The sequence below is a fragment of the Rutilus rutilus genome (genome assembly GCF_951802725.1).
Source record: "Rutilus rutilus genome assembly, chromosome: 24".
NCBI lineage: Eukaryota > Metazoa > Chordata > Actinopteri > Cypriniformes > Leuciscidae > Rutilus > Rutilus rutilus.
The window spans coordinates 22757769-22784007 of record NC_140228.1 but is presented as its reverse complement, the minus strand read 5'-3'; the positions used below and the strand labels follow the sequence as shown (position 1 = coordinate 22784007).

The 26239-nt window shown below is 38.0% G+C and overlaps 1 protein-coding gene across 1 annotated transcript; it reads right to left on the bottom strand.

The window, feature by feature from the left end:
- Positions 1-1776: 1776 nt before the first annotated feature.
- galnt11 (UDP-N-acetyl-alpha-D-galactosamine:polypeptide N-acetylgalactosaminyltransferase 11 (GalNAc-T11)) lies at positions 1777-24724 on the bottom strand. The gene is made up of 12 exons (XM_084398870.1): positions 24548-24724; positions 22170-22460; positions 16838-16961; positions 15569-15735; positions 14696-14821; positions 13259-13499; positions 12260-12377; positions 8635-8787; positions 5826-6041; positions 4117-4221; positions 3206-3343; positions 1777-2915 (listed from the first exon to the last, which is right to left on the bottom strand). The coding sequence occupies exons 2-12, from the start codon at positions 22420-22422 to the stop codon at positions 2784-2786; spliced, it is 1773 nt and encodes a 590-aa protein (XP_084254996.1). The 5' UTR covers positions 22423-22460; positions 24548-24724; the 3' UTR covers positions 1777-2783.
- Positions 24725-26239: the final 1515 nt, after the last annotated feature.

The following is a 26239-nucleotide window of genomic DNA, read 5'->3' as shown; positions in this document are numbered from 1 at the left end:
TGAAGTCAGCCGGATCCGGGCCGTATCCAGATCAGATGGTGGACCTGCGCCTGGACCTGAAGTGCCAGCCTCATCAGCCCTGTGAAGGCCTAATCGACACGACAGCCATCGGCACTGATTGAAACCACAAGACAACATACAGATGACTTTTATGTAAATTACTCCCGCACTAGTAAGCTTTAGAGAGCTTTAGAGAGAGAGAATAATTACTATTCCCTTACCTGCCCTCCATAAAAAGAGAACTCAGGATTTTGTCCATCATCAAATCTTTCCACCTTGTGCCATTTTTATAATATCTAAATTGTTGATACCATGGAATTTTCCTTATTGTTGTTGGATTAATATTAATGTCACAGATGTAGCAGCTAGGCATATTAGGCTGCTGTCACTTTAAGACACATTGCGATTTCTTGCTCAACTATTAACGTTCTCTTAAGACGTTACAACGGCTGTGTTAACGGGGATACTTGCAAAGATGGCGTAAGTGTGTATTTGAACAAGGTGAGTTAAAGACCTCAGTTCAGTCATTCGCTTTGTGAGCAGCTGCTTTTGGGCTCAAAACCCGTATGCATGATCATTTACCAAAAGGAGTTCTCCTCAGCTGCTTTTTGCGCTTGAGCGATTCAAAAAACCACTTGTTTTTAAACCGCAAAGCTTAAAAAAAGCATTCAAATAATATGCTTTAATCAGAATGGCACAACGCAGCAACGTGGGTAACCGTGATAGAGATGAAGACGATTAGCCTATCTCTACTGGTTGACAAATTTCTTCCGGCTTATCGCTCGCCTCTAAATAAATATAGTTTGTTCAAACACAAGAACAAAGACTTTCTCCCGGTCATCTCTTATGGTCTTTGACTTTGTGCCAGAAATGGGTGTGAACTGATAAGGCTTTAAGAGTTCAGGGGTGCGTTTCCCGAAAGCATCGTTGGCCAACTATGGTCGCAAGTTCCGTCGTTACCAATAGAGTTCAATGGACATTGCGATGAACTTGCGACCATAGTTGGCCAACGATGCTTTCGGGAAACGCACCCCTGATCAGGCACATCTTAACTCAATCTTTTCTGAGACTGTGTTTCTTTACTGTTTCTGGCAACTTTACCTTGAAAGTTAACATCTTTGGATTCAACGTGGACACTTCAGGATTTTAAGTCGTCATTTGATTGGTTGAATTCTACAGGATGTGTGTGTTGTGATCTTTAACGGTCCACCTGGAAACAAAGCCGTCATGACGCCAAACCCCCTCGTGGAAGAAGAAAGCCGTCGTGTTTACAACTGTGACAATGAGCACTTACCAGGATCAACCTGATCAATGTTTTTTGTTGTTTTTTACAGTCTATGATCAGCTAAAAACGGAATTTTCAAAAGTACGTGAAGTTTGCAGCTCCATTGTTTGAATTAATAATTTATTAGATGCATGGATACTTTACTATCCCATGAGGCCACGGGAGAGGATTTGTGAATGGCACTGATGCGAACTGACTCTGGTATGTCACATGATAAGGACAACATGGCGAATGTAGTATGTTACATTCATACTGCACACATTTTATATAGAACGTAACTTACTTAGCGTCGTGAATTACTTATTCAGAATAACCTAGGCCAGTGGTTCCCAATTCCGCCCCTGGGCCTTGCCACTGGCACAAAGGCTACAGCCAGAGCATGAAGATTCTCCCTACCGTGGGTCATGTGACTTCAACATGATTAAAATACTTTTGATAGAAAACTATTATGATCTGTCTTTTCACAAGTGAATGTACACCATTCAGATGACTCTTCACAAAAACACACTTTATTTCCTAATGCGTAAAACATTTTAAATTTAATTTTTAACTATTGAATGCACCGTAAAACAAAAAAACACCATTGAATGTTATATTCTAATGTCACTGTATTTACAATTACATGTACAAAATGACAGGAAGTGCAGTTTACATTCACATCGGACTTTCAAATATATGTACTTTAATCCACGAAAAGACTGTTCACGTGAAAAAGTACATTTAAAGCTTTAAGTGTCAGTCCAAAATGATTAAGAGATGAAAAATACTGTCCTTCTACCCATTTTCCAAACCACTTGTCTTAATACTAGCTGGAGTAAAGTAGCTATACTGATGGATTTTATTCATTAAGCTATTTCACTGAACTCCTCCATAGTTTAATGCCAGTAATCATAAGAAATACAGAAATACACCATTACAGAACGACCCGATTAATTTACATTTTATTAAGGTCAAGGTAAATCCAGTGATCATTAAATCAAATAAAAGTACATAAAGGAAATCAAAACGACAGGCTTATGTTAATTTGACAAAAATAAACAAAACAAAAAGACAAATACAAATACAAATTTAATGCAAAGAAATGCTGCATTCATAGTTAAAAATTATGATTAAAGACTATGGTTATATTAAACACATCTAACATCTGTAATAAAATGAAAATAGAATTTCTCTGTGCAAATCGTTTACATTTCAAAGAGCAAATTAAAATTATTAAAACTTACAAATACTCGAAGAAACACAATTTTTCAAATACTCTAAAAATAGTTGGTTTCTGAGTAAAGAATATGGGTCGAGAAAGCTTCAGACCAAGGCTGAACCTCATAGTTGAGCTCAAATTGTGGTCCTCACTGAAGGCCCTCACAACATTCTGTTACAGCGGTCTGGACCAGCAAGGGTATGATGTCCGTTTCTGATCTGCCGGCACTGCGGCGGTGCAGTTCAATCCCCAGCCAGAGGGGGCGCTCTATTCTAGCTGTTCCTCACACTGCCAGCACCTTCAACCCTCCAACTGCCACTGCTGGGACCGGGAATCATCACAGATCGCCATAGCAACATATCCTTTGATGCTGAGCGGGTCGGCAACAGCCAAACACTGGCCCACTGACACCTGGTACAGCCAGCCTTTCTTCTGTGAGGACAAAAAAAACAACAACATTGTTTAAAAGAGAGGCATATACAAGAACAGTGTACATTACTGTTTTAAATTGCTGTCACTGCATATTGTGATCTTTTTAAAGCCTTTAATTTGCACATTGTTTGAACGCATTTGCACATTTCAACATAATGCTTAAAATAAAATGTGACACTTTCAAAATCTAAATTAATCAAAGAAATAATGTACTACTTGGTTATGAAAAACCTGGCAGTTGCAGCCCTAGTGTGCCGGTGATAGAAGAGTGTAATGGGAAGATTCCTCACCCCGAGTGTCCACTGTTGAGATCCACCCGATCCGTGACACTTCATGAGGCGAGGCGGGTCAGTGGAACGAATCTCAGACATGTCCAAACACAGCAGCCCGGCTAGAATCAACTCATGTTCCTCATCATAAGACCATTCCTGCAAAACAACAACACACAGGTTACAATTACAAAACATCTACACAACAGAAACGACACCAATCATAAAACTTAAAGTATGCTCTTAGATATAACAGCCCATTTCAACCCATTTCTTTTCAGAACTTGTTGGGCTAGTTGGGCAGACAGTAATCTAACTGTGGCAAAAAACAACAGTAAACAGTTTGTAAGATAAAAAAAGAAAAAGTTTGCAAGAAAAAAAAAAAATTGCGCCATTTACACTAGCACTAAAAGTGTGTGGTCGGTTAAAAAAAGCCTCTTATGCTCACCACGGCTGCATTTATTTAATTAAAAATCATTTGTAACAATTTATGAAATATTATTATATTTTAAAATAATTTTCTATTTGAATATAATTCAAAGATATATATTATATAAACATATTTTCTGTAATTTGTTCCTGTGATGGCAAAGCTGAATTTTCAGCAGCCATTACTCCAGTCTTCAGTGCCACATGATCCTATATCATATCAATCATATCAATGTGGAAAACAGTTACACTGCTTAATTTTGTAGACATGAAAACAAAAAAACAGGAAAGGATGAAAGAACAGCATTTTTATTTATTTATAAAAATCGACGTTTTTGAACAGTAGTTTGTTCAGTATGAGTCAACAATGAATACTGATATAGGACATAAATGAGCAGCCCAAATGTTCACCAGAGCTAAAAACATACATAATAATAATTATCCGCAAAATTCACTTCATAGCTGCTTATGATCACAGAATGACAGCAGTTTGATGATCTGACCTGCTCAGGGTCCAGTGGGTCACAGTCTCTCACCACCACAGTGCCCCCCTTCTGACTGGGACGTCCCTGTGCCACCAGACACTTGTTAGCCAGCAGATTACGCAGCTGAGAGAGAACAGAAAAAATTATTTATTTTTAAAGAAGTACATTAAAACAGTTCATGGTGATAACTAACAAACCTTAGGCTTAGAAAAAAATACATTAAAAAAAATCTGATGATATTCTAAATATTCTCTTACATTACACTAATGTAGTGCAAAAATAATGCAAAACATCAGTAGACTTAATGAGTCGTCCGACCCTGTGCTGTTCAAGAGCTGCTCTACTGCCCTCTGCTGTTCATACAGAGAGCTGTCAGTTCATTTCATACGGCTCTGCACTTTATTTACTTACAATACAGTAGGTAATAGTAATGACACTCAATAGAAAAGTAGCGTATCTATCTATATTGTGAGAATCAAATCTAAAAACAGACACGTTGTACACAGACACCAATAAGCCAAAACATTAGGACCACCTGACTACAATGCTGTCGGTCCTCCGCATGTTGCCAAAACAGCGCCGACCCGTCGAGGCATGGACTCTACAAGACCCTGAATGTGTCAGGAGCAGATTCTTCAAGTCCTGTAAGTTGTGAGGTTGAGCCACCATGGATCAGAATTGTTGGTCCATCAGATTGAGATATAAGGAATTTGTAGGCCAGGGCAACATCTTGAACTCTTCATTATGTTTCTCAAACCATTCCTGAACAATGTGTGCAGTCTGGCAGGGCGCGTGCCATCAGGGAATACCATATTGCAAAGAAGGAGTGTTCCTGGTTTACGACATATAGGTAGGTGGCACATGTCAAACTGAGGTCCACATGAATGGATTTTCAGAGAATCCAGAGATTCCCAGCAAAACACTGCCCAGAGAATCACACTCGCTCCACCTGCTGTCGTCCCACAGTGCATCCTGGTGCCTTTACTTCCCCAGGTAAATGGCACACATGTACACGGCTTGTACACTGGACCAGGTGACCTTCTTCCACTGATCCAAGGACCAGTTCTGATGCTTGCATTCCCATTGTAGGTGCTTTTGATGGTGGACAAGGGTCATCATGGGCATGGGCTACGCAGCAGAGTGAGATGTTACACATTACTCCCATAACCTACATTAAAATGTTCTGTGACTTGTGCCACAATAGATCTTCTAGCGGTCGGACCAGATGGGTTAGCCTTCATTGCCCTTGTGCATCAATGAGCCTTGGACGCCCAACACCCGGTCGCCAGTTTGTGGTTTGTCGCTCCTCAGACCACTGTACGTAGGTTCTCACCATTACTGACCAGGAGGATCCCACAACGCTTGCCCTTTCAGAGATGCTTTGACCAAATCTACCCCGTGGCCCTTGCCAAAATCTCTCAGGTCTTGCCCATTTCTGCTTCAATCCAACACATTGACTACAAGAACTGATTGTTCACTAATCATCTAATCTACTCAGAACTTGACATGTGACCTTGTTAGGAAATAATTATTCATATTTTTAACTTCACCTGTGAGTGGTCATAATGTTTTAGCTCATCAGTGTATATTTAAAATACGTTTTGTTTAATTAAAATGACAAGCAATAGAAAAATAGAGTCTTAAAAACTTAAAAACAACAGACACATTCATGCAGTCATTTACTGATGCAAGATAAGGTAAGCATAAGGGTCAACGTGAGGTCTTACCCGACCCCGCTGCAGGACTTTGGGTCTCTTCAAACCCTTGTTGATGAAGACAGGCTGCTGGGGCTTGCGTGGGGAGGAAACCTGCATTTCAGGGTAGATAGTTTCCAGGTACCATTTAAAAGAGTGACACTGCAGCCGCTTCCGAATAGCGACCCGCTCGCTGATGTCCCCATAGTCACGGTTCCTCAGCTCAGGGCGCAAGGCAAAGTACTGCTCCTGATGGACACACACATTTGCAATATAAATATTCTATTATCAAATTTACTGAAAAAGCATATGCAAGGCAAAACATTCTCGCAAAGGTGCGTTTACGTTGACTGTTGTGGTCAATTCCATACTCAAGCAAGTATTAAAGCCCATGCATACTTCAGAGAGGGAGAAGAGCAAAGGACAAAATTGCACCCCTACGTATTTGTTGAAGACTTGAGACACCAATGCAAAGAGAAAGCAAATATTGTAAATGAATCAAATTCTGAGGTGTTTTATGGCTACATCACTTAAAGTCAGTCAATAAATAAGAACGACATGAGAGGAAACATCACAATGGCCACGTCCACACTGCAAAGTTAAGAGTGACAATCACTTTTAAATACAAGAGCCTATGGTGAACCCCCATTCAAGTAATCCTAAAAATATGTTAGAAAGCCACAGTATTAAAGTTTGTGAATGAATCCAGACATGTATCTTATTTTTCTAGCTCTTAACTTCAGATGAGCTGTCAGTGTCCAAAAGTCCAAAACAACGTTTCTAAATTAGCTTGGCTGAAAATATGATAAATCCCAGCTAATTTGCCTCTGATTGGACTGTTAATATAGAAGCACACATACGGTGCTAATAAAGTGCAGTTCTGCTCCAGACCTCTAAATCAAGGATTCCCAAAACCTATTTTATCAGGGAACCCCTTAGACCCCTTGAAAAATATTTACTGGAATGTTCAGTGGCCCTTATTATGCTCATTTACATATTTATAGTTTTGTTTAGGGGTCTACTAGAATAGGTTTACATGATTCACTGTTCAAAAAACAAAATGTTCACCCCCTGTCTGAACACTCCAATTAAGTTATTTAAAACCCAAAGCCCAGTCTGCTCTGATTGGTCAGCCCACCCCAGTCTGTTGTGATTGGTCTACTGCTTGGGGCATGTGTTGGAAATGTACATGCACAAAACAGCTATATTACACACTAAAGGAAAGGTAAAAAAACATAATAGCACAATAGGTCCCCTTTAATATTTCAGTAATTTAATAAAACTTTAATAACTCTCTTAAAAAAATTTTTTTATTAATTTAAAATGATTTATTAATTAAATTTGAAGTTTTTCATCAACTCACAAACAGGAGATCCTGTTCTAAATCACTGCCGTTTTTCTCTCCATCACATATATATACACTTCAAATTCAGGGAAATATTTTAAGGCATAATGTGTGTTATTATAATCAAGCACCTACGAAAAGGACATCAGAACAGCATTAATAAAAACCCCACATTAGCTGGAAAATAATTCAACACTTTTACACACTACTGAAGCGAGAATTATTATTTATTTTTTTGCAAAAAGACTAAACAAATATTGCTGAGAACGTAGCTGACCCTGTTAACGAGATCTTGAGAATAACCGGCTGAAGCACAGCTTTAATGTGTCTGATATGGGTAATTACATTCTCCTCTAACTGGGTCAATTATCTCTTAGACGAGGAGCCAATTATGATGAGACTTTGAAGTTCTACGCAGCTGTACAATTCTAACACACATGAAGAATTTCACACATCTTCATCATGTACACTCCTGAAGAAAAAAAAAGAAAAAGAAAAAAACTAACACAGTGACGCATGGAGGAAGAGGTGTCATTGTGTGGAAAGCCTTTTAGCTGCTGGTATTGGTGAGATTCTTCACTGTAAAAAGTAATTTAATGCTTTGGAGTGCAGGAGAATATTGCAGAATGGCTTGCTTCCCACAAATTAAAAGTTTTTATCTAAAGAGGAATGATCAGATGTTATTTTTCAACAACTCTCCAGCCCAAATTGCAAAGACAAACAAGAAGTGGCTTGAGAACGAGTCCATCAGGCAGATTTTGGCAGATTTGAACCCTATAGTGAATATTTGGTCTCACATTAAACTCAAATGAACTGGGAAACATTTTTCAACTACTCATGAACTGCTTGAAGCCATCAACATTGAGTGGGAGACTAACTTTTCTTCCTGTAAAAATCTGTCTGCAAGTTTACCCACACGGCCACATTTGAAGGCTATTCAGTGCTAAATTACTTTATCTACAGTATTTGTGCAATTCTGGCTAATTTCCAAATGGTTAAGACCATTTAGAAAACCCACTACATATTTGGCCATTTTTGGCTTGGCCCATTTTTTTTGACCAGGAGTATAATGAACCATGCTGTACGTGCTATAGGTTGCCAACAGCAATGAACAACTTTCAGCACCACAGCTGTCGATTTCCAACCCGACAAAAAACAATCAATTTATTGAGTGACCTTAAAGAATCAGGGTCAGGGTGGACATGCTGAACTTTTTTGTAAAGCAAAATGCCATGTGATATCTGCTCTCGTCTGTCTTATAGAGGTCAAACGCTATCCTCTAAAAGTGATCATGTGCGAAAACCAAAGTTAAGGGCATCATACACTAAACAACTCATGCAGAAATGTTGCTAGGAGATGCATGACAAATGAAAACAATAAAACAATGCGTGTTCTACAATTGGCTCAAAATATCAAACATGTTTGATTTTCTCCGATAGGATGGAAATACTCACACAGAGTATTTTATTATTATAGTATTATGCTATTGATCTCCACCTTATAGTCATCCATCCAGACATGGGCCAGACGCAGAGAATTGTGGGCCATTGTATCCTGACCTCCAGGTGACCCATAGGGCCGGCGCTTGCGGAAGATATGCCCCACCCTGGAGCAGGGAACGATTAGCAACTGGCCTCCACACATCCAGATCTGATGAGAGAAAATAATTTCAACCAAGTAAGTATATCTTTGGTCCCCGAGATCAAATAAAAATGTCTAAACCAGGGGGTTCCGAACACCCTCAGAAATATTTTTCAATAATTTAATTATCTTTGACATTGGTTAATGGTCACATGATATGCAATTAAACGGATAAAGTATGTATCTATATCTATATATATATATATATATATATATATATATATACAGTGCAATGCATAAGTGAATACACCCATGCTAAAGTTGACTAAAAAGAGGAATAAAAAATCATCTTTTGGAAATTTAACTTAATGCCTTAATTAAAAAAATTAGGAAAAATCCAACCTTTAAGGACACCAATTTTCTTTGTGAATGAATAATGTATCGTAAATAAATAAATGTTCTTCCTTAAAATACATGGTGCATAAGTGAGTACACCCCTATGTTAAATTCCCATAGAGGCAGGCAGATTTTTATTTTTAAGAGTTTTTTTTTTTTTTTTTTTTTTAGGATACTATGCATTCTGATAAAGTTCCCTTGGCCTTTGGAATCAAAATAGCCCCACATCATCACATAGCATTCACCATACCTAGAGATTGGCATGGGGTACTTTCCATAAGATCATCTCTCAATGCAAATCAAACTAGCTTTTAGGCTAACTGAAATAAAATCATGCCAATCTCTAGGTATGGTGAAGGCTATGTGATGATGTGGGGCTATTTTAATTCCAAAGGCCAATACAAGGGAACTTTATCAGGATGCATAGTATCCTAAAAAAAAAAAAAAAAAAACTTAAAAAAAAAATCTGCCTGCCTCTATGGGAATTTAACATAGGGGTGTACTCACTTATGCACCATGTATTTTAAGGAAGAACATTTATTTATTTACGATACATTATTCATTCACAAAGAAAATTGGTGTCCTTAAAGGTTGGATTTTTCCAAATTTTTTTAATTAAGGCATTAAGTTCAATTTCCAAAATATGATTTTTTATTCCTCTTTTTAGTCAACTTTAGCATGGGTGTATTCACTTATGCATAGCACTGTATATATATCTATATATCTATCTATCTATCTATATATCTATATATATCTATATATCTATCTATCTATCTATCTATCTATATATATATATATATATATATAGGTTTATTGGCAAAATATACAGACTTTGAGCTGTTTGCAATGAACAAATAACAAACAAAAGTAATTGAAATAGCTCAACACAACAAAAAAGATGTATAACCAGACACCAGCTACTGGCAGCGTTTCTGAGGAATCTAAGCCCATTCCTCATGAGCAATGGCTTTCAGTTCAGTAATATTCTTGGGTCTGCATGCTGCAACCGCCGTCTTTAAATCCCACCAGAGATTTTCTATAGGGTTCAAATCAAGTGACTGTGATGGCCACTGTAGAATCTTCCAGGACTTCTTTTGCAACCAAGCCTTGGTTTATTATCATTATCATGTTTACTACGGCTGTGTATCGGCAACAAATTCATGATACGCTGCACATTATGATACAGAGGCCACGATATGGAATTTGAGGTATGCTTGGAATCATTGTCAAGTCAAGTCACCTTCATTTATATAGCATTTATATATTTATATTGTCCTGTTGGAAGATCCAATGACACCTAAGATTCAGCTTCCTCACTGACAGCATAATGTTTTCTCCTAGGATTTCCTGATGCTTCAATGAATCCATCTTGCCTTCCACATGCTGCAGGTTTCCAGTGCCAGAGGATGCAAAGCAGCCCCAGAGCATCACCGAGCCCCACCATGCTTAACTGCAGACAGAATGTTCTTTTCAGCATATGCTTCTTTCTTCTTCCTCCAGACATACCGCTGATCCACAGGGCAGAAAAGTTCAAATTTTGTTTAATCGCTCCACAGAACAGAATACTAAAAACTCTGTGGCTTATTTACATAATTTTGAGCAAATTGGAGCTGACTTTTCTTGTACTTTAGGGTCATTATACATTATACTTCCTATAGCACCCGATGTACCCGTTTAATCATAAGAAGAATGGCATCTACGCTAATGTTAGTCTTTCTGCTTATTCCGAGGTTTACTGTAATCAGCAGGATCCAGGCCGTATCCAGATCAGATGGAGGACCTGCACCTAGACACAACCACAACGCAATCCCTGAAGTACCCGAGCGGCTATATATACAGTATATATATCCTAAATGAATAACTTTTTTTTTTAAACAAAAATGAAACATCACTGAACTTACTTAAACTGGACTGTGATGCTATTTTCTTCTGGAAACAAACTTTTCTTCATTATTTTCCTGTTATCTCTGTAAAGCTGCTTTGAAACAATCTGTATTGTAAAAAGCGCTATATAAATAAATGTGACTTGACTTGACATTAATGGTGTATGTCTTGGCATGAGTTTAGTGCGCCTTATTGTGCAAACTGAAACCTCAGTGTCTGTTGCCACCAAGTCTTGCTGCAGCTCTTTTGCAATCACTAGGGTTTTTTTCAACCTGCCTTCTCAGAAATCTGACTGCAGCCATTGATAGCTTCCATTGATAGCTTCCTTTATCTGCTCCGTCCAGGTAGTGTAACCGCTGTTCCTTTAACTTTGAACTTGCGAACTATGCTTCTAACGGTTTCTCTAGGAACATTTCGTGCCTTCACTATCTTTTTGTATCCTGTTCCTTGTTTGTGAAGGGCGATGATATCTTCTCTTAACTTTTTGGAACATTCTTTTGACTTAGCCATATTTCTAACATGCAGTCAAACGTGACACTCAATAAACCTAGCCAGTTTAGATATTTCATGTGTTCTAGCTCAAGCACACCTGGTGCAACTAATGCAGCCCTTAATTTGTTGCATCAGGTGTGCTTGAGAATTTTGAGACTGCAGAAGTCATTGAAAGTTGCATTTTGAGTTGAATTTAGGGAAACTACTTGAAACATTTGTTCATTGCAAACAGCTGAAAGTCTACATTTTGCCAATAAACCTGATTTGCAATGGGGGTTGAATAATTTTTATTACAACTGTATAGGTTCACTTTTTACAAGAACCAACTAAATGTACAAGTTATAATACAAATATGTATGTATTAAAATCTTAAACTTGTAAACTTACGTCAACAAAAATGTTGTAAATTAGGTTAAAGTAAATAAAGTGAACCTATTGCACATTGCGTTCCCAAATGCATGTTAAACGATTTACTGTGAACGAACTGCTTTGAGAAAACACTATCAAAAGTTACACAGTGCCGCTCTTCACTCTGAAACACACAGTGGAGCAGACTATATACTTCCCTATTTAAATTGCAGCCTTTGATTTGATGTATCGCCATTTCCGTTTATTGTGCAGCCTAATTTTTTTTTATATTATTATTACATTAAATTTAATTATTAGCTTTTCATCAACTCCTGCAGTTCCATCGTAAGCCCACATGGGTTTGTAAAAAAAAAAAAAAAAAAAAAAAAAATTGGTCTTAAAGTATACACAAACAATTTACCCGAAAAGAGATTTCCAAGTTCTCTCCACCCCATATGTCCATGCCACGGTCATACTGGCCAAGCTCATAAAAATAATTCCTGTCCATGGCGAACAGTCCACCTGCCATTGTGGGAGACCTGCAGAAACATGACTGGAGTCAAATCTCAGTGTACCACAGTGGGCTTCTGTGCACTACCAGCAAATGTGTGGACAAACTAAACTGCATTTGTTTCACATGACCTCTTTTGATCTAAAGACATATGTTAGACAAATATACATTTTACATATGTACAAGTTTATTTTTTACAAAACTAAACTTTTTTGATTTATATATTTTGGTCGCTACATATTTTCCAATACTTTAATTTGACTTCTCTATTATTCTAGAATTCGCAAAATAGTAATAAAAAAAAAAGAATGAGTAGATGTGTCCAAACATTTGACTGGTAAATGTGAATGTAAGTGGAAAAAGGGCTTAGAGTAACACAGACAACTCTATAGTTCAAACTCTGTCTGGGGAGATTGATTTTAAACAGGACAGTCTGTGAAGGTTAAAGTGTTAGGCCTCATCCCAATCCATAACAGCTGCTTCAGGGACAGGACATGCAGTATTACACAGGGGTTCGCAGCGTGACCATAATTACATATATGTCAAAGTATTTTACGTCACAAAAATCCCAATTATACAAATAATTATTACAAATAATACTAATAAAACTATTAATACAATTTTCATACAAATAAAACTATATTATTATTACTTCATCTCATTTGGCTATTTTCTCTTTTTATTTGGTATTATAAAATACAGTAGTCAACATTTAAAGTGGATCAAAAAAAGTTTATCAAAGCTGTCCTAAGACAAGAACGGGTATTGTTCAAAATTCATGTAAAACTTTGATGAAAGGTTTTGATCCACTTCAAATGTTGACTACTGTATTTATTTGATTTTATAAAATATTCCAAAAGGCGAGCATGCGAGTTTGCATTCCAGCATAATGTAACACACTGGTAATACCTGATGGCTCCATCAGGGCTGTTGAGTTCAGACATGGGTACTGGGTCCCATTTAAAGTGCAAGCCCCAGTTGAATCCCCCTCGCACGATAGGAGAGGGACTGTATACTAGTGTGTCTGCGCTGATGATGTCAATGACAGGACACACCACAGTCTTTCTGTTCTCTTTAATGGGTGTGAGCAGAGGCTGGAGCCATGCCTCATTCACCTCACAGTGACTGTCCAGAAACACCAACACCTCACCTGAAAGATAGACAGATGAAGACAGCCTTACGGAAGGATTGAAAAGAGAACTACAGCTTTAAAGGGTAACTCTCGCCAAAATGCAACCTAGGCTCTTTTTGTTAATCTACCCGAAGCAAACTTTCGTTTAAAAGCATAATTAGAATGGAAACGCCACTTTTAAGTTTGACCGTATTTTTGTTTTCGGTCAAATTGCCTTTTGAATGGGAGTGCTTGGGGCACTACTATGATAGCATCATAAATGTCTATTTACACTAAGAAGGCTCGACACAACATGAAACTTTGCTCGAAGTATCACCAGGGGCTCTACACATGAACTCGAGCATTGAGGACATTGTTTGTCTACACAGTGTTTACTAAAAAGAAAGATTTTGAACAATTCACTGTAACTGTGTCCGCCGGCATTTTGACAGTCAAAAATAGTCGATCTCCGAAAGTGAATGAACCGACTCTGAATTTTAGTATTGCTTCTTATATGAGCATCCTTTTCAAATACAAGGTCAATATTGATTTTCACTAACAACAAAACAACAAATTATCCGTGAATGTGACTGTCAAAATGCCGGCGGACACAGCTACAGTGAGTTGTTCAAAATCTTTCTTTTTAGTAAACACTGTGTACACAAACAATGTCCTCAATGCTCGAGTTCATGTGTAGAGCCCCTGGTGATACTTCGAGCAAAGTTTCATGTTGTGTCGAGCCTTCTTAGTGTTTTAAAAATAGACATTTTTGATGCTATCATAGAAGTGCCCCAAGCACTCCCATTCAAAAGGCAATTTGACCAAAAATGAAAATACGGTCAAACTTAAAAGTGGCATTTCCATTCTAATTATGCTTTTAAACGAAAGTTTGCCTCGGGTAGATTAACAAAAAGACCCTAGGTTGCATTTTGTAACCATTTAATAATTCACAGGAAAACAAATATTCAGTTTGAATGGTTGTGAGTTGAGTGTATTAAAGGGGTAATACAGGGGTGCCCAATCCTGCTCCTGGAGGGCTAACGTCCACCTGAAACAGCTAATCAAGGAGTACTAAAATCTTCCAGGAAGGTGTGTTGGAGTTAAACTCAGCTGGACGTTGGACCTCCTGGAGCAGGATTGGACACCTCTGGTGCAGTGTGTGAACAGCCTACAATGCAAAAAAAATAGTTTATGGACTAAACCTAGGGTAAATGAATGGGGGTTTAAAGTCTAACCTGTAGCATGAGATGCCCCAATCATCCTCCCACGGATCAGCCCCTCCCTTCGCTCATTACGAACCAGCTTCACATTCTTCTGCAGGTGCTGCTGAATGTAAGAATCCAAATCTTCCTTAAGATCATCTGTCAGACATACAGTGACAACTGATGAGTAAGACAGCCAGCTCAGAGTTACTCCATTTCTTACCCTTCGTTCAAACACTCTGTCTTCTATCAAATATTTGAATGGTTAAATCCAAGAGATCTGAAAGCTCGTCTCATGGATTTCCACTTGTCGTAAGACTAATTATAGAATTTTGACGGGTTTTAGACAGTATAACATGTCTAGAAGAGGATTTGTTGACCAAATGATTCAGTTCACATGCACGCAGAGTCGCAGACCTAATATCTGGTTCATAATATGCCAATATTGTGATTGGTCATGTTTAAAGTGCATTCAAACGGTGATATATTAAGTTATTTTACTCAGTTGTTTCTCTCCAGTGCTTTACACAGTTATACTCTTTTCTTGGACAGTTAATTGAGTACTGGCCTACTGCTATACTCCTACAGTAGTTCATTATTTTTCTCAATACAATATTCATATGAAAAATCTAACTAGAATATTGATTCTTAGAACGAGAATATGTGGCTTTTTTTACGCTTATTTACGCTTATTATCCAATCAAGTTTTTAGCTTTGCAACATTTAAACGTCAATGAGTCCTAGTCTCTTGTGTGAGGAGATCAATAGAGCTAGTTGAGTCTCTTGACAGCAAGGTAGCTCACTATGGTTCAGGACAGAATTAGTATGTCAATCATTATCTTGCTTCAGTGGACCAAAACAAGATTAAAGAAGACTAAACATGTTTAGAGAAGTAAGGCAGCTTGCCCAGTTCACTGTGGTCGTCCACCAGTACGATCTCATGGAGCAGGTAGTTTGGTGTGCGATCCAGCACACTGTGAACAGTCCTCAGGAGGGCAGATAATGCCTCATTGAAGAAACAGATCACTATGCTGGCCGCAGGCAAAGCCACGGGATAGATCCTGTCTCTGCACCTGTTGGGAACAGTGATGATTTACAGCAGAATCATGCCAAAAAGCACACTCCTTGACCTCCATTTACACAACATGGCATGTTTTCTTACAAACCTTATGTGCACCTTGACCTCATAAAATGTTCCATAAGCAATGGTTCACCCAAACATTTAAATTCTGTAATTATTTACTCACTATCGTTCTAAACCTACAGTATTTTCTTCTTCTTCTGTGAAACTCAAATGGATTCTTTTTGAAGTATATTTTTATTTGCATGACTCTTTTTCATACAATCAGATCAAAGTGACCAAATCTGTCAAACTTCATACAAAATGTAAGTCATCAACTAAAAAAAATTGTGCCCTCAAATTTCCATTTTGTGTATGTAAACAACTGTGAGTAACAATGCCTAATGACATTTCAAAGATACATCTTTTCAGTGGATAACTTAAATTTTGGTCCATTTCCCTCACAAAGCTATTGTATGACTTGGAAAATAATTATGTTTTCACATGGTCAATACATATGTTGTTTAAAAGGTTGAGTGAATATTCTATGAATAGTCAGTTTGTGTTCAAAGAGAACAACATGAAGGGTGAATAAATAATTGCTTTTTTAACTTTTGGGTGAACTATTCCCTTAACTGAACTTTAACTCAATTATTTTAAAGTTTTAGGTTTATAGCAAGTTAAAAAGTCAGCATGAAATGTAAATTAAGATCGTATTTCTTCCCTACTGTGACATATCCGAGTGAAAGGGCTTCTCAAACTAGTCAAAAATTCAGAGTGGGACTTGATTTTGTCCATTAATTGGATTGTTGTCATTTGTTAACTGCTTTCTCTTGTGAGAGACAGGTTGCTGGAAAGGTGGGATTATTGCTCAGCCCTCGTGCCGGCTCACACATCATCAGAAAAGAAGGGGAGTGGAAGTTAATGTTTAAATGGTAATGAGGGCACATGACTTTAGAAAAAAAATGACTTGAGGATGAATAATATATAATAAACACTGCAATATGCTATAAAAATTAAGAAACTTCAATTCTGATTTCATGGTGACTTCTAGTGAATGATTCAAGAGAGATAATGATTAAGCAAGTGGTTAGTACACAGAAAGATGCTCGTACTTGTCATTCCTAGTGTCAGGGACGTTTCTGTGGTGTCCGAGGCGGTTACTGATGAGTACATTGAAGGCGTGCTTATGATATCCCATATCTCGTACCTCTTGATCCTGCTTGTTAAAAATCATTCCTGAAATCAGAGATCATAACATGTAATAAACAGCACATTCCGGCACATTGATTGGATTTTGGTGGACTAGCACAAACAATTGTCCAACACCATCAGATAAAGATAATAGGACAACTGACAGACAACTCTTAAGCCCTATTCGGACGGGACTAGTTTAACATGGAGAGGTCGGGTAAAGTAATAATTACCAAAGCTTCTCTGTGATTTTAGTCCCGTCCGAATGTGCCATCTCAGTAATCATTACGGACAATGTCAGTAAAGATTACGGCGACTTTTACCTTCTGTAAAAAGGTCCGGAAAAATGACCTCAGGTAATACTAATCCCATGCGAATAGACCCGCTGTAAATATGTACATAAATATTCTGTCATTCCCTGTTTAAAAGTAGTTTCCCGCGGGTTTTCAAGTATGGAGACGCTTGAAAAAGAATTCAGTTGCGTTCTAGGCGGTGAAACAAGTCTGTGGCAAAACTCAAATGTTTTCACACATATCATTCAGATCAAAAATAAGATTGAAAGCACTTGTTAGAGGCACGAAACATCTTTTAGCATTAGGTAAGTGCCTATTGCCAACATAATCCAATATGAAGTTAATTAATACATCGTTCGACCGGACATAACTGTTTTCTATAAATAAATATAGGTTATATGTGTTTGCACACGTGATATCAGGAAGCAACGTAATACACACATGGCGACAGGAGGGTGACGGCGATGCGCAAATCGAGTTACCCCTCCCACTTCTGCTAGTTTTACTGAGATATCTTATCCCGTGCGAATTGGCCATTAACATTACAGACGTCCTGTGGTAAAATTACATTTCTCCATCTACCCTTGTAAAGTTAATCCCGTCCGAATAGGGCTTTACCTTGGCTATTACCAAGCCCGGGAAGGACAGGACAGGACTTCTCTTCTCATTGTCTTCTCAAAGTCAAAGCTTCTGGGTGAAGTCTTCCCTTCACCCATTTTGAGACTAATTCCTAAGATTTAGACCTGGACCGGCAGAAAAATTCCTTTGAACCATTTGGATGCAGCAGAAGTGGCCGAAACAAAGAAAGGCAACAAGAATCCATCCAAATCTATTCATAACTATGTTTGGAAACCTTTAAGAGCCCCTATTATTGTTTTCGAATATTTCCTGCAGTGTAATATAGCTGTGTGTGAATGTAAACTTTCTGCAAAGTTTTAAAGTCGAAAGTGCACGATAAAGTTATTGTCTCCCCCCCAAAAAAAACTACTTTACCGCATATATGGTAAAGAACCGCATATACAAGTCATCTGTATTTCGAATCCTACTGCGTGACGGTTCTACATCACTAGAAAAGACATTTGCACAATGCCCGCCTTATGTTGTACGTTGTCCGCCCGCGAACAACTTGACCAGCCCTCAAACATCACTTTACTGACGACTGCTTCTCAAATCTCAGTTTTGAGAAGCAGTTCAATGCGGGATTCGCAAAATGCTTGCTCTTGAAAGATGGGTCAGTACCCAGTTTATTTGGACCAGCTTGCTCCTCAGAATCACAACCTGTAAGTATGAATAATTACTGATGTGTATATTTTCTACCTGGTGTTCAAAATACATTTTTTTGTGTGTTTTATATTGTGTAGGTCTCCAGCTAACCAGCAAACTCACCTTATTACGGTCTTACATACTTTTCTAACAGCTGTGGGCCACTATTGCCTAAAACTGTCTATTAATGTAGATTGTCTGTCTTTCTAATACTTTAAGTAAAGATAAAGGATGGAGCAAGATTTGTTTTTACAAACGTTTATGTTAATATCCGTCATTCACATTAGAGCTTGGCTAACGTATGCGCTGTTATTGATACAGTTCCCGCATGTGCACCGCAATAAATTCAAAATATACACATCGGTGTGTTGATGGACATACACTTGTTATTGCTTGTGAGGAATTAGCTGCAACATCTCACAATGTACCTCAAACTGACTAGCGTATCACTGAGAAATGTCTTGCTCACGTCGGGGTCAGGTTGAATATCTAGTTTTTCCAATGTTTCATCATCAGACTCGCACTGAAATTGATATGGTAAAATCGACGTCATTGTTACTGTCTATACAGTTTGTACAATCACTGAGCTTTAGGAAGCCACCGGACGGAGCTGAAGTTTATGGTAATGAGCATTTTGTTTCCGACACGCGCTTTGAGTGGTAGACCAATCACAACAGACTGGGCCATCTGGCCAATCAGAGCAGAGTAGGCTCGCGGAAAGGAGAGATTTAGATGTATATTATGAGATAATTAAAATGTTTATTGACCTTTGATGAATGTAAACCTGTTGTAGGAACCGAGCTTTTGCGATAGCAGGCCCTAAACTCTGGAATAGCCTACCGTTATCGATCCAATCTGTGCCATCATTCTCCATTTTCAAATCAAAGCTTAAAGGGCTCCTATTATGCAAAATTCACTTTTACATGGTGTTTGAACATAAATGTGTGTTGGCAGTGTGTGTACACAACCACCCTAACAATGATAAAAAAATAATAATTAAATGACAGTTTTTTTAAAATCCCCATAAAGCATAAGCACTGTCTCAGAACAACCTGTTCTCAGATTCTGGGTAATGTGACGTACTTTTGCACAAGCCCCTCCCACGACTGTTGACGGACACTGCCGTATTAGCATAGACCCGCCCTGAGTGAGCTGTACACAGTCCAACATTGTTTCCATGCCGGAGCAGCTGTAGACAAGAATGTCTCCTAAGTGATTGAGGTGTTTTGTTATAAGATGTAAGAATGAACATAGCAGTTGTCATTTACTCTCATTGTCACTCGAGGAAGGATCTGTACCAACTGTTCATGATCCAGCTTACAGTCTCTGAAACGATAAGCCTAACGGTACTGATCAGTGATCACGGGAGAAATGAAAATGAGAGCGCGCACTTTATTACAGTATTATTTAACCAACCCTCTTTCCAGAGAACTTGGCATTGTTGTATATTATCAGACAGTATATGATTTCCAAATTTACATTAGATGTTATGTAACTGATGACAATTAATAACAAGTAATCATCCATTTATTTGTTTGTTTGATGTATAATGAGTTTCTTCACCTCATTAGTTTCAGAGAAACAACAGTTTATCTTTCCATAAGATAACGTAACTCTGCCATAGCAACACCAAACTTAATCACTTGTATTTTATGCACTTTATTCCTTTATCATTCATGGTATTCATTTAGTAGTTGTGTTGATGACTCTTGTTTATCTTTTTGTTAATAAAATTTATTTTATTACATTTGTGTCTTCTTTGTGTTGATAATACAGTAAGAGACTCTTTATTTGTTCAACAATCTTTGATTGCTCTTTATTGTCAAGGTGAAATTCTTGGCTGGTGCCCCGTAATAAGAGAAGAAAAGAGTCTTCTGACACATCTGACCAAAACGCAAAACACTAATGTAAAAAACAATAACTTAATACTCAGTGGCTGCTCATTAAGAGAAAGCTGCTTTTTCAGAGGATTTAGTGGAGTCCACAGTGGTGGATCGATTCAACTTCATAACAGTAGAAAATGTGTTGTCATGGCAACAAAATCTGTTCTCACTGGCTCATACCTACATAGGCTTACCATTTATCTGGCAGTAAAATTTCACCCAGCGACTTCTGCAGTGAATAGCCAATTGTAGTCAATTTACTAAAAACAAAAGTAATAGGTGTCAAATTTTCATGTTATTGAGGAAACCTTTTTCAAGCCATTCCATCTTTTATAAGCAGCCATGCAGACTTTTCTAATTAACTGAAATAAACTGTCAACACAATTTATTCTAGAAAGCACATGGTGAGACGTCAGCTTGACACTCTGGTAGAGTTCAAAACCGTAAATGAGCAGCACTGGCTCTCTTTCTCGCTCACTGGCTACATTTACGTGCACACTTTTTGTTTCATTCGGAATTGTAATTCATTCCGATTGATGACTCTGAACATATTTTACACGTAGTTAACGTAGTGAACGATAAATAAAGTGATATGTCACAAGCTTCTAATCAGAATACATTTTTTTGACATGCGCACACTTCACGAATATACAGAGTTTCCCGCTGTTTGTGCATACTATTCTCCCAAGAGCAGACTTAATATTTATCTATTCCCGGGATTAATATTTCCTTCTGATTAGGAGACGACGAGCACATGAAGCGTTATGCTGTGCTGCTTATATTTATATAAGCCCTTATAACGGCCCTTTCTGCGCCCAAAATAAAGTGTCTGTGGAGAGTATGAAGTGAGGACTGAAGTAAAGTTATTTTAACAACAACAACAGCTCGTTTCGCTCGTCATACGTCATTACCCCATTTCTACGTCATTGCACATGCACAGTCCTTTCTAGTTTCGGTTTTCAATTTGATCAAGTGTTATGTTCTCTCGACCGGATTAGAAAAGGAATAAATGACCCCTTTCAATACGATCGAGCTCAATTGGATTGATTAAGGTGTTTACATGAAGGCTTTTCAGGCCGATTGAGCCGTCAATCCAATTACTAATGGATTATTTGGTTGCATGTAAACATAGCCACTGACAGTAATGCTGGCCGTAAAGCTTTGGACCAGTGCGTCGCAAATAGTGTTTATTTTGCCAGATTAAGTAAAACACCAGGTAGAAAATGTATCCTTAACAGAAAAGCTCTGATTGGGGAATTTAAACTCTTGACATCTGGCAACCGCAAGCATGAACGCTCATAGCAGAGGCCTTTTTTCCAACAAAAATTTTCATTAAAGATTTTTTTATTTTTAAGTTACATTTTAGTCTCGTCTTTTTCATCAACGATATTCCATGCTGATATAGTCAGTTATCGTTTAATGACGCTGTTGTCATCACGTCATTGTCATAGAAAAAAAAGCTTGTTGATGATTTGTTGTTGAAAATTGTTCATTTTGTCATAGTTTTCGTTAACGAAATTAACACCAGTCGCAACCCAAAAAATAGGATAGCTGACAAACAGCTCATAAAGAAGAAAACTCTGTCCACATCTTATGTTGTCTGTGTCAAAGTCAAGGCTATGCGTCCAATCAAACTCTATTAGGCACAAATTCATCTTACTCTTGGTACAAGTTGTATGACATGCCCTCATCCTTAAAAACCAGGACCAAAACTAAAGGTAAAGTTAAATATTACCCAGACTTCATTAAATAGCCTACATGTTCATTTGCTGTGGCTGTTGTATATTATTTTTATACTTGAAACATCCACTAACCCAGCTCTGGAGAGAGGTCCGGTTTGACAGCCTCCATTGCATGGCCTTTGCGCACGTGACTGCCATCTCTATGCTGGACCGCTGGGCCACGGGTGAAACGAGGTTGGAAACGGCGCTGCCCCTGGACGGGCACATTTCTGAAAGACAAGCTGCTTTCCTGGCTGAGGTTGAAATACAGGAAGAGAAGAATCGACCAGGTCACGGAGGTGAAGAGGCAACCATAGCAAAAGTAGCGCAGAGTGACGCTGCCCATGGTAACGCTAGCCTCCTCGGCTGGCCATTATCAGGCCCCTGAAAGACAAGCATTAGGAGTTACGAACTTAGGGTTTAACATGTGATTAACATCAGGTGGTTTGGACATATATGGTGTCAAAGTCAGGGGTCAATAAGATCTTTTTATGTTTTTGAAAGAATGCTCTGAATTTCTTTTATCAAAAATATTGTGGAAAATTTTTTTCTAAAATAAATATTCATTTTAAACATTAACTTAATAAATTTTAAAATGTAGGCTGAATGTTGTTCAGCAGCCATTACTCCAGTCTTCATCTTATTGTCAGAGCTGAAAGCGGGATTCTTTGATGATTATAAAGTTTAACAGAACAGCATTTATTTGAAATAGAAATCTTCTGAAGCACTATAAATGTCTTCACTTCTGATCAATTTAATGTGACCTTGACGATTTGCATGAATTAAAGGTATGAAATGAAAATAATTGATTTCTTAAAAATAATGTAGCCTATATGTGAGAGCAATGTTGAAACATTTAGTAATGCGAACAAACAACCTGGACATTTAGTTATAATGAGATTATAATGAGAATTGGACCCTAACCTAAAATTTGACCGGGATTCATCATTCATTACAAATAATCGGATTTTAAACTTGTTATTTCAACCATCAAGGTCAAGTAAAAAGAGAAAATAATGAAATGAGATGAAGTATCATTCTTTTGTAAAACATTTAATTCACTGGATTATCCAATATTGAACCTTCCCACATGGTCAATTAATATATTTATCCTAATAGCCTAAACCATCAAGTGTCATTTTTAAAGATCCTGCTAGCAAGCGACACAAGCCAGACTCTCATCTAAAGACATGCTTACAAGTAACACTGATGTCCTTAGTAACAAAAAATTATAATAAAATAAAAGTTGAGACAATGCTAATGAAAGCTGTTATATGGCACAAATGGCCTGCACGGCAAACAGGGTACTGACCTTGGTATTTATCAATCATTAACATGCACTTTGTACAACATTTTAAACAGTAATACGAAGAAAAAAAAATATCCATTTATAGTTGTGTTTACTGTTTAGTCTCATAGTATTGCATCAAAGGAAGGCAACAACACAGGTCGTTCTTTAAACCCAGACATCCAGCAGCCTCAGACAGTAACATGAGTACCCATCCAAAATGTGAAACCAGTTGATGCAATCATATGGAATTACAGCAGGTCTCTTGTGAATGTTTAATTCATGATTGAGTCCTAAAGGCCAGTGCACTAATATTAAATAATAATCTTGCTGTGTCATAACACCTGGCATGACATAAACAGTTTCATTAAAAGAACTGCAGTACTTTTCTTTCGCTAGTTTAACTTAACTAATGATAAGAGTGGTGTGTTGGACAAGCCAAATAATCAGACAATACTTGGCCATTTTCAGAATCATCTGATAAAAGTGCATAGTTGACCAAATAACAGAAGATATGGGAAAGTTGTAACTGTTAGATGTCAGTTCAAATTCTAAATGTATAGTGCATAACAGTTTATTAATCTCTCCAAAACAGGACTAAGTCTGGTCTAAAAACTAAAGAGCAACAGCTCGGATGTGATTAATAAAGCTCAGGTAAAGGACGGGCATTTAGCTGGTGTATAGGCTACTAAAGACACGTAGTTCATAATCAAGCAAACACATCAAGTCTGTTCTGTAAGCAGTTATGACAGAGACAGAAATGAAACAATTCAGCCACAAGCTTAACAGCGAATCGTTTTTGAGGTTTGGACTATCTAGTGAGCCATCTATATACAACATTTCTGGGTAAGACATTACCTTTAATTATCACACATCATGCGTTAAGAAAATCAGTTTGTGTCGAGTTGTCTAAATAGCACCGACAATGCCCCAAAATACTACAGACTCGGAACACACCAAAATGCCTGCGGATTTGTAGCCTACAGCTTCTCTGACGCCCAAACGTGCTGTCTGTATAGGCAGCTCACTGGGTTTTCGGACACAGGCATTACGAGCTACGAGCTAACTCGATAGCTGCACCGAATAAACTATTTCAATTGCTGTATTGCAACCTGGCAGTCATCTAATCCTATCAAAGACGTTTAATTTCTGGTAATAATGTCAGTGTGGTGCAGTGACTCACTCGCTGATGAAGTGGGCTTTCACAGATCCATTCCCCCTCTGCGCGGCGGCGCTACTGTCCGTTACTCGCGGGTGATGAGAAACAGCGCAGCTGCGCCGGACTGAGTCTGTTGCCTCCTGCTGGCGGAGAGCAATATCGCACCACCTGCACAACGTTGACTGTTCGTTCTCTCTCCACGGTAGTTTCCATTCAAAGTTGCGAATTTAACTTGATAGTGCAGTGCCCGTGCAAAATCTTTTTTTGTGTGTGTTTTTAGTAATTGCTGGTTTGGTGTGTTTGGGTGCTCATTGTTACAATTACACAGCAAAAGTTCAGTGACATTTTTATTTGTGCATGGTAGAAAGCAAATATTGATTCTGACATAATGACATAGGCTACAATAAATATGGAAAACTCAACTTCATGGTTGCAAAACAATTTATAATGGTGATATTAGGTGACACGTATTTGGGTATCTGTGTACAGGTAGCATGAGTTTAGATTAGATTAGATTTACATTAGTTTCAACTTTGTTGTCATTGTGCAGATTACAATTATAGAGACAATGAAAGGCAGTTATAGCGTCTAACCAGAAGTGCAAATATGCAGAAAAGTGCAATGTGAACAGGATAGACAGGTATAGCAGTATCAACAGTGCAGTGTAGACAGTATAAAGTGGTATGGTGTACAGTAAGGATATGGGGATTTGCCGTCACGATCGGTAAGAGGAGAGTTAACCTCATTTAAGCCTGCATAGCCTACATGAGCTATCCTGTTGAATAGGCAGGGCAACTATTTAACATAGCCTATTCAACATCACATAGTTACAGGCTAACTTCTGTAATAACTTAGCACTGAGACCAGGCTATGCTTGAGCAAACAGTTTGTGAATAGGCTACTACAAATGATGGCCGTGAAAGAGACTGTGAATGCATTGAATAGGATATGTTTAGAATAGCATAGGCTACTAGGGGAGTGGCCAGCTGCAAAAGTCAATGTGTGCTTCTTTTACCAATATATTTACCAATATCTTTTGCATTTCTAATCCAAACAACATCAAACTTGGCACTGCACTTACTCGTGCCCGTAGCAAGACACCTGTCAAGTTTGAAGTCCATCGGACTAATGGTTCGAGAGATATGCGAATAAAAGACACACACACACACACACAGACAGACAGACAGAAAGACGTTCCTGTAATTTATAGATAGATAGATGCACAAAATTTGAGTTGAAGAGAACAAAATCGTCACTTCCTGGTAAACTGGCTCTAAATATCACTAAGAAAAGTAGGAGAAGCGACGAAACACAAATGCAGTTCGAAGGGCGGATGCTGCTGTTTGTGAACGCAGTCGTGTAATGAACTGTTAGCAGAACTTCCCAGAGAGCATGTGTCCGACTGCTCATCTCCACTCACTAGAAAGAAAAAAAAATAGATCAGAGAATCTTTTGAATCTGTTTTAGAGCAAAATTACGACATTTACCATATGACCTGTACAAATTTTTTTTATGAAATAGATTAATTGTATGTCAAGAGGGTCATTAAAATGTGTTGCTATAATCATAGGTTAGTCTATTCTTGTTTTTCAGTCATACTGTAATTAGCTCCACATTTTGTAAAATGCATGTGGTAACAGGGTTGCACATAAAATGTAGAACATTAAAGGCTATATATTACATTGGATTTGTGCATCTAAAATTTTAAAGAAAGTC

Bases quoted from the DNA above. Each gene is read 5' to 3' on its own strand.
- galnt11 (XM_084398870.1), bottom strand. From the start codon at position 22,422: ATGGGCAGCGTCACTCTGCGCTACTTTTGCTATGGTTGCCTCTTCACC. The intron at 15,736-16,837 runs GTACGAGCATCT...TGTTCCCAACAG, and splicing joins CCTGACACTAGGAATGACAA to GTGCAGAGACAGGATCTATC. The intron at 14,822-15,568 runs GCAAGCTGCCTT...TATGTCTGACAG, and splicing joins GGACGACCACAGTGAACTGG to ATGATCTTAAGGAAGATTTG.